Source organism: Eschscholzia californica, unplaced genomic scaffold (genome assembly GCF_041429995.1).
Source record: "Eschscholzia californica isolate CP2 unplaced genomic scaffold, dmEscCali1.0.p SCAF_6, whole genome shotgun sequence".
In the NCBI taxonomy this organism is placed as follows: domain Eukaryota; kingdom Viridiplantae; phylum Streptophyta; class Magnoliopsida; order Ranunculales; family Papaveraceae; genus Eschscholzia; species Eschscholzia californica.
The window spans coordinates 18568530-18578375 of record NW_028238483.1 but is presented as its reverse complement, the minus strand read 5'-3'; the positions used below and the strand labels follow the sequence as shown (position 1 = coordinate 18578375).

At 35.9% G+C, this 9846-nt stretch overlaps 1 protein-coding gene across 1 annotated transcript; it reads right to left on the bottom strand.

The window, feature by feature from the left end:
* Nucleotides 1-557: 557 nt before the first annotated feature.
* LOC147532173 (RabGAP/TBC domain-containing protein) lies at nucleotides 558-9607 on the bottom strand. Its single transcript, XM_086646294.1, has 15 exons — nucleotides 9261-9607; nucleotides 8910-9080; nucleotides 8708-8786; nucleotides 8481-8588; nucleotides 7568-7652; nucleotides 7083-7137; nucleotides 5584-5967; nucleotides 5059-5118; nucleotides 4566-4664; nucleotides 4296-4406; nucleotides 3549-3620; nucleotides 3312-3434; nucleotides 3020-3169; nucleotides 1959-2059; nucleotides 558-1081 (listed from the first exon to the last, which is right to left on the bottom strand). The coding sequence occupies exons 1-15, from the start codon at nucleotides 9324-9326 to the stop codon at nucleotides 745-747; spliced, it is 2001 nt and encodes a 666-aa protein (XP_086502420.1). The 5' UTR covers nucleotides 9327-9607; the 3' UTR covers nucleotides 558-744.
* Nucleotides 9608-9846: the final 239 nt, after the last annotated feature.

Sequence of the window (9846 nt, the reverse complement as noted above, 5' to 3'; positions counted from 1 at the left end):
AAACTAATAGGTTGGACAACACATTAAATGTTAAGTTGGATTTTTGTCCATGCTTTTGCACCGTCTACCCCTCTCGTCCACTGGCACCACTACACCGGCAGCACCAAGTGGCTGACCGCCCATTCACCTAACCTAGCCCAACAAGAAACAATGAACACTTCAGGCCCAAACCTATCAAAATCTATGGGATTCCTGCCCTTTAAATGATCCCTCCTACCACAAAACTCCCACCCTATCACCCTGAACGTTCACATATCAAAACCAACTGCCACTCACCCACAACCAAACCCTAGGAGTCACCAAAACTCCACCATTTACCCATGAAGCATACCCTACTTAAATTAAACTAAATACCACAACAATCAAAACCTCCCTACAACATCCCATGGAAATCATCAGATATGAGGTGACAAATCCTAAATGTTTATGCAATTGTTTTTCTGCATTTACGATGGAAAAGGATGTAATCACAGACGATTTTGAGTGCGAGAGACAAGATTCTTCATCCTGTTACTCCTCGACCATAAATGATCTGCATTTGTCAACCCGCTGCCAACTTGATTCAGATATAATCCTCTTATTGAACTATGATGAGAAAGTGAAATCAAACAATAAAATTCTGACTACCAGAATGAAAAACATAACTACCCATTTAGAACAAGAGTTATATGACCAATATAAGGTCTTGTTTCATCTTTATGACGACTACACGAGATGGGCATCATCGTTAAAAAATAACAAGACTTACAAAGTTTCGTTATCATCTTGTTGGGAGTACATGAGACCATTTTCGTTATCAACAGGTAAAGACGGTGGGGTTCCAGGAGGAATGCAAGCTTCACCATTCTCACCTGCACATATACACAGAGCTTCTGCATCCCTAAGGGTTGCATTGAGATCTATGTGTCCACTTAGCTCGTTGATGAACTTCAAAAGTGTATCGAAGTCCATTTGCTCACCCATTATCTTCTTTCGGTATCTCTTCAGAATTGCAACACATACGTACAAGTGGAGATGTTCAGATAGATAATGTGTCCATAATACTTCCCAGAGAAGCATCGTTTGTTCATATTCGAACTCCCTGATAAAAACATAACAAGAACGTATTAAATTTTAAGAATTAAATGAGAACTCCTGGGATTAAAATGAACTTATCACATACTTCTATGTAAATAAAGTCATCAGGAATTCGAGCAGCTTAGCCTCTGTCAGAAGCAAATAATAACTCCAAATGAAGTCGAAATAAGTTTGAGTAACTATGTCTACAGTTTCTAACATCAAGGTGGTTCCTTAGTAGTATCATAATTAGCATCTGAGTATTAATGGTAATAACAAATATAAAGAATAATATGAAACATCGTTCTCCACATCAAGTATAATATTAGTATCGCCTCACCTAGAGCCTAAAACAACATAGCTTTTATTCCCCATACAACCTCAAACGATCTATGTAAGAACATCCATTGTCCAACATACTACTACTACTATGCTGTGATTAAATTATACGTTACTTTCTAGAAAAAGAGATATTACTCTGACGTATTTTCCCGATTATCCTATTTTGTGCTTCACCTATAAAAGAAAAGAGAGCACAATCTTCGTCTCTTACAGTGAACTACTGTCTTTAGCTCCCAAGAATATGTTTTCCAACTTAATTTGGTCTAATTCGACACATTTCACAAAAACCAATCAGATCACAAATTCAATGTGAAAGAAAGTGCCCGGACATAGTAAATCAACTATCAATCTTAAGAATCAATGGGATAAACTATACTACCTTATCGTAGTTTTAGACTTTTAGTCACTAGAGCTGACTTATAAAGAACAGAACATAGATATCCATGGAGAAAACAATAACACAAACTCCTCCCCAGAAAAACACAAACTCAGGTTCAAAATATAGTAACTCCAAGAAAAGTAAATTGAAATCCATGTACTTACTAATGTTTTAAAATTACCTCTTAAATTGTATGAGGACCCAACGGAAACAGAAGAAGTAATTTAAGCAGTCATTCTGATTGAAATAATTGTGCAAGGGAGTATCCAACAACTCCACCAGCTGCCAAAATCATATAGCCTCTATTAGCATGTCCTTGGTATAAAGAAAAACAGTAAATAGCTGAAGGAGACAAACCGAAATTCACACACATAAAAAACAGTACAACAGATAAAGGAAGAAAGAGAACCCAACAAAGAACACTAACATTAAGTGTACATACACACCTATTCTTGATTCTACTATTTTTAGTGATTTCAAAGAGGTGAAAGACATCCGAGTACAAGAAAGTTTGCTTCTGAACTTCATAATTATAACTTGAATTATGTCCAGAAAAACAGAATGCGGTCCTTCTGGGGTAGGACACAAAACTCTTCTATCAATAATTCAACAATACAGTGGTACAATCCTTTACCATGTTTTGGCACCAGATTATATAACATCTACGTAGATGCTTGAAGATCAAAGTGTTTGTACAAATGGAAACTGAAAAAAGCTAGACCATTTGTCAACAATAAATATACATTAGTAGAGCAGTATCAGTATCCCTGTATTCAGATTTGCTAGCCTACAATATTAGACGTTTTATATTAGTGTTGGAGTGGACGCTTCAAGTAGGAAAAGGGAAACACTAGTAAGCGCTTAAGATGCTTAACGTGAAAGGTAGATCATTAAGTTTATTTTCCCAAGCTTACAACATTTATTGGCTGTTTTTCTTTACAGATTGTACAATTTAATGACGACTCTTTTTCATAACTCCTCATCTTTCCCATATTGTCTTCTTGACCTTTGATTCAGAACTAATATCTTTTTGTAAATGCAGGTTGGATTTTGAAGGGAAACTTCTTATGGAAGTGTGCAAATGATGAGAAAGGATTATTTGCATGTCGTCGATCAATAAATTGTAAACTGAACCGGAATACAGAGTCCACACGGAAGTATAAAAGATGCTAACTGAATAATTGTACTCATAAATTATTTTCATAACTATAATATGAGGTGACCAGAATAACAAGTGCATACCTTTGATAGGGCAAACAGCTGAGAGTGCATGCCATTTTGGTCCCGATTAAAATTCGGACCCATGCGCTCCATTAATGCAACAAAGCACCAGAACGATTCTGCCTCGTCCCTCATCACAAATAATATAGGAGAAAGAAAATCACTCATACCCTGTAAAACACAAGAAGAATGTGTGTTTCCTGATCAGTAAAGCTAATGTAGCAGCAAACTGCAAACATGCTATAGAAGGAACTTATATTCCGGTCATTTAAACCCAAGTTGAAGTATTAACATATTCTCGAGAAGTACATACCTGACAATAACCAAGATCAAAGTTGTAGAACGAGTACGTCAGCAGTATATCTCGTAAAAGAGTAACATTTGGATTGTCATCTCCATCTCCTTCATAGAACGCGACACTCCTGTCAGTTCTTACCTTGAAGAAGATGAACAAACAGAATAACACAATTAAAATTAAAATTTAAGCCATAATGTTTTCTTAGTACAAAGCTACATATATACTTAATCAGAAGATGCTGGTAGAAATTACCACATCCTTGTCAATAAGGCCTTTCCTCTCCCTATACTTCGTAAACCTTTTTGCCTGTGCTGGAGATATACTCTGTATTACAGTGGAATGAAATGTTCAGACACATTTTGCCAAAATAAGGACTACATTAAATAAATTGTAATATTTGCGTTTCAAGACAGAAGAAACAAATTCGGCTAGAAGTCCAGAATAGAAGAACAAACATATGGTGTTTTCGTTTGAGGATTGTTTAGTGCCACATACGTACATCAGCCACATGTGTATGGTGCTATTAGCAGGTGGGGGCAGCATTATTGTTCCTAGTCTCTGTTAGCATCAAGCCTACTGAGTTCCAGGGGTCGGGCTGAGGCATCCCACAGGGCCCGCATGGTGCATCAGCCTAACCCAATCCCAGGGTGGGAACTCTTAGGAGCTCAAGTGTGCAACGTATTCTAAGCATGGATTGATGTATTACGTCATCCTAACATATTCCAAACGTTGCATGACTCTAACGGGACCACGTTACTCAATAGACACAAGTAACAAAAGGAAGTGTGACCAGATGAAAACCTCCTATAAAAGATATAAAATACAGCTTTCATAGGATGTGTGTATATATATATATATACATTCATGATTCATGTATTGAAATTTTATATCCATCAAGTTCTTTGAGAACCAATGGAACTATTAGACTAGAAGGCTTTCTATTCCAATAACCAGAAGTAAGAATAATGACTAAATTTCAATTTGAAGATAATACAGAACCTGCCACTGTCGTTTCATAGTTTCATATTCTGATTTTTTAACTGCCGCAAGATATTCCCTCTCAGCATAAGTTGATTCGTATTCATTGTAACCCAACAGAAATTTCCAGACCTAAAACCATTATGAAGATCTTGTTATATATATATATATATATATATATATATATATATATATATATATATATATATATCTGTGATTAAAGAATAAGCACTTTTTCGTTCACTTCTCTTTTGAAGATTGACAATCTTGTTTGCAACATAGCCTACAAACCTCTTTGCGCAAGCTGTGCTCAACTCCTCCATAGAAAATTCTCTTTCTTAAACCATTTGGATCTGCAACTCTTCCTTCAGCATCTAAGAAAGAAGCCCACTACGGAAACAAGTAAAGGTAAGCCAAACAAAATGATAAAGAATTTGATGTTATTTACGAGTAGTATATGGGACATCTTAGCAATGAAAATAATCTTCACGGATGTGAATGTTTAGTCAAAGCAACTAAAACAAAATTATCAGCTTTGTAATGCAGTGGTAAATAAAGAGTATGAATAGAGATCTAAAATACTGTAGCAAGTTTTTAACATGAAAATAGATGATAATGTCATGCACAGGATTTCAATGGCTATGTGTCTTGGACTGCCACATTTAAGATATACATCTCTTAGTGGACTCAATTCACTCAACAACCATTGGAAAAGTAAATGCTAACTGATAAGCTTTTAAAGACACAGATGAAAAGAAGAAACTATGTGAAAACAAAAAAGTACCTCCTGAGATCCTAAAGGTTGTTGCCGTGGCTTCCCCCACACAAGCGTTAGTTTATCAAACTGCCAAAAGGAAATATCATTAGTTAGACAAAAAGAAATGTTAGGAAGTATCATTTTATCTATCATGAATAGAAAATGGACAATAAGAGACCTAGCACGTTATTGCCCCACTAGGAAATTAATATAGACTTCACTTCTCCAAGGCTTCTTGACATTCATTAGGTTAATTCAGTTTTGAATTTTTCAACGCTCAGATATGTATATCAGCGTGGACAGTTTCGGGATGTATCCAGATATTTTAGAAGTTCTCAACCAAAAGGTTTATGAATGAGTACACAAATATTGAAGGCTCAACATTTGCAAGCCTATATTTATGTCCAAAATAAACAATAATCTTGTTTTACATACATCTGCAAGCATGCTTTGTCCACCAAGACTCTAATCTAGATCCCTGGTTAGTAATCTAGTGGAGCCGTGAAGCATAGCTTTGCAAAATAAATAGCAGTTTAGCTGTCCAATAATTACCTCTAGAGGATCTGAAGCGACAGGTACTTCATCTGGAACATCACTCTTGTCATGGCCTGTACTAGAAATATTATTCGGAACAGAAGTCTGAATTTGATTCTTTTTCTCATTACTACTGAAATTTTCATTATGAATTTCACGGAAGATCTGAGAAGTAGTTTCTCGAGCAAACTTAGTCACAAGAGAAAATTTCTCCAACACTTGAATTGAGATATCACGAGCAGGATCATACTTCTGCCTGTTCCTGCCATTATATTGAGTTATGCTGGAATTTCCATCTTCTTTCTTTGCGGAGGTTTCTCCAGAAGGACCTGGATTTATCGAGCTTGATGGACTATTTGCACCAGAAACAGCCCTAGGCAGCTCCAAGGAAGACAAGCTTCTCTGCGACAAACATTCCACACGAAGAATAGACATAAGTTAAAGGTTATTGATCAATTACTTGAAATAACCTGCCGTTTCTTTTGCTACAAAATAATTCTCCTGGCAAATCCCATCATGTCTTGATAAAAGTTTGCAAGACAATGTGAAAAGTAGCGAGAATATTCACCAAAGTATGCACCTCTCTTAAGATAGAAATGAAATTGTCTTCAAATGTCATCACTTTATCGTACACGACTGGCATATCGGCTGTAAATCTTCCGCAAGACTCAAAAGTACGGTTATCTATGTTCTTTGCAAGAAGAATGGTGCTATACAAAGAAGAATGAGGAGTAGAACTCTGTAATACATCTGACTGCGGCTGTCCTTGCCTTACAATCTTCCACTGAAAATTAGGGATTACCCGCAGCAGCCTTATCCTAGTTAGTGGTACTGGGACTAGTAAGGAAGAGTGGGGCTGGGATCACGTCGTGCTTTGTCTCTTTCTTTTTTAGCACTTCTCAAATAGTGTAATTGCTTTGATGTACCATTAGAGAAACGGTGTGTTACCTAACTGACATGTTCATGATTCTCCCTGATTCGGATAAACAGCTAAGAGTCCAGACAAAGCTATTACTCTCCACCACTTAACCATCATTTAGTTGACATAATTCAGTCTCCTAGCGTAACACAAGAATATATGAGATGAAAACCATTCATCATGTTACCATGGCATGCACAACTGATTCATCTCAACTTCAAGATGCCATTGGGTTCCAAATCACAAGGTTGTCTCATGATACAAGCTATGCAACTCAATACTACAAATACTAGATATAAAACAGCCAGTATAACAGCAGTTCTTAACTAAAAAGTGTGCACAAGTCAGTAATAAATAAAGATACACCAGGAATAATATAATATACACACAAACGTTTTACTAATATGAACTTGAACTGTAGAAATATACAGATTTTAGTATTTCACAAGACATAAAATTTCTTTGAAGCATTTTCATATCTCTAAGCAAAACAACTATCTGTACCAACTACCAAGAAGAACATTCTCAAGAATACCACTAATTTTCTTATGTGGCAATGCAATAGAAAGTTCAATGAGGACTTTGGAAACGCATATACCTGTAGAGGATCTTGGAAATCATTCACAATAAATACATTGGCATCATCAGCAGACCTGCAAGAATACGAAATTTTGGTAAATTGAATTGCTAGATAATGCAGACACACACTTGAGAGTTCCAGCACCGTACTCAGTTGCATGATACTATGAATATGAGCTCTTCTCTCTTTCCTATCCATTAATGACAGAACAGGCAAAATATATCAAGGTATAGGTGGTTTCTCTTATATACTCATAAAACTAGTACATCCAATCGAATATGAACATACAATTTCAATTTGAGACCTCGTATTTTACGCATATTAGATTTACTAGGCTCAGTGTTCTTTCTATACACTTACAAGTTACAGCAGTGCTGAACAAAACAGAAGAATATGTGTACTTTGCAGAGACATGATTAGTTCTATACACTGGCCTGCACTAGAAAGCCAAAACCTCAAACATAAATAAGATATAACTCACAATGAAGACAAAGAGAACTAACCTCACAAGAAAAACATGTTGTTTTAATGTCGCAAGGAACTCACGAACACCTCCATTGTAGAAGTAAAGAGGTGGGAATGCAAGTCCTGAATGAAAGTTCTCATTACATTTCTGGTACAGAATATAGTGTTCGAAGCATTGGACTAAATATTAACACTCAAATGAAAGCTTGACCAGTGAAGAGTAGAGGTAGAACATCCGAGGGAGTCTAAAATATGTGTTCAGAACTGGTGCACAACTTATTCTAATTCTAAGAGAATAAGGACCAAAACAGATATCAAGGGGCATTGGAATCAACATTTCTAGAAAGCAACGCGGATAGTAATTGAAACAAATCCATAAACTGTCTGTAGTTATTTCAAGTTGAGCGTACTACAACAAGGTCTATGACTATTTAAGTGTGAAGTTGGAAATAGGTAAATCAGATTGAGTTTTTAGAGACAAAATTATTGACATTGACAAATTTTATTTCCATTAAATAGCTAGCTCCAGTGATGAGTTACTATGATTCTATCACGCCTGATCTTGCTACTCCATTAACTTGATGTAAGGTTCAATTGCAACCAGGCCTGGCCCCACAGGAGTTACCATTATAATGTAACCTCATTATAAAAGTCAGATCATTTAACTACATTAATGATGACAAAAGAGTTTCGAAGAGGCCCCTGAAGACGGTTATAAGGCTAGCAACCTCTGTAGTTCTGTTTTCCTAATTACTACCCTTATTAAATGAAAGAGATCAAGAATGGAAGAATGCAAGAGAACATGTTACTATGGATCTACATATAGTAGTTATAGAGGAAGAGTCGATTTTCCCAACCCATCAGATTGCTGACTCATTACGAACACAACAACGAGAACACAATTTACATTCTTAAAAAGTGGCCATTAAAGATATTCACAAGTTTAATTACCTGATGCCAACACAACAATTATGTACTGCCACCCTAGGGTAGGAGTATGACGACGAATAGAGCGTATATCAGTCAACGGAACTGCCCGAATGGTGTATAAGTTTCTATCTGTAAAAAAATATCACCACGCCACAACATCAACATCACATCTACAGAAATATGTGCATTTCAGTAACAAATAATTTGAACGAAAACATAGAAAAATAGGCAATTATAACCTAACTAACCTCTTTCGGATAATCTGGGATTTGGGCTGTGTGAAACAGAATCAGTACCATTAGGGCTAGCTTTATAAGGAATCCATGTCTGTTATATAAAATTTATTTTGGAATTAGAGATAAAAATTATTCAACAATCATTAAAACAAAGTACTAAAAAGATACCACCCTATTAATCTGTTTAGTGTTCAGGTAAAGAAGATGATAATACCATGAATATCGAACTCCCTTGTTTGATAAGCCTTAATCGACCGCTAATTCTTTCAGACGCATATTGAGTTGGATGAATTGTTACGTTATCTTTCAAATAAACAATTTGAGCTCCATCTGTATCATTTGAAGAGCTTTTTTTGCTATCAATTCGTGAAAGGCTTCTCGGATCCTTGGTAAAATCAAGTAAAAATTTATTACATAAACGAATCAAAATTATTGATAAGGTAATCAATTACTACTAAAAAAAGTAGATTAGATTGTTGAATTAGGTTAATAAAAAAAAAACAGAGAATCGATTGATTTAGGGGAAATTAAAATAGAGATTGATGGGAATGATCGATTGATTTACCTGTTGTTGTGATGCCACAGCGTAATCAGCATCATCAGCCAAATCTTGAAGTTCGGCTTCTTGCATCGTTAGTGATTGTTACAGAGATCAGATACAAATTTGATATTTTAGAGAGAGAGAGAGAAGAGAGCGCTGGATTTCTTCTATACTAAGAAAGAGAGCGATTCGCTAAGTCGGTTTTTGGTGCAGACGCGGGAACCCGAGAATGTGCGGGTAGAGTCGGATAGATTGGGTGTGTTAGCTTGTGAGGGATAGGAATCGGTCTGGGCCTGTCGATACCGCTCTCTAACTTCATCAGATCGGTCGACTCGAATATAAAATATTGGTGACCAACTATTTAATAGGGCGGTCCTGGGCGGCCACTTTCAAGAATTATTTGTCCATTGACCATTTATTTTATCAGATTAGTCGGACACCAGTAGCCTCGATCTTGACTTTCCAATAAACTTTACATAAACTTATAAGTAATTTTTATTACCACAGACAAAATTACAATTTCAAATTACAAATAAAAATATTTAACCAAGAAAACACAAATAATAAATATATAAAAAAAATTGATCATCATTTGGCAAGATATAATTAA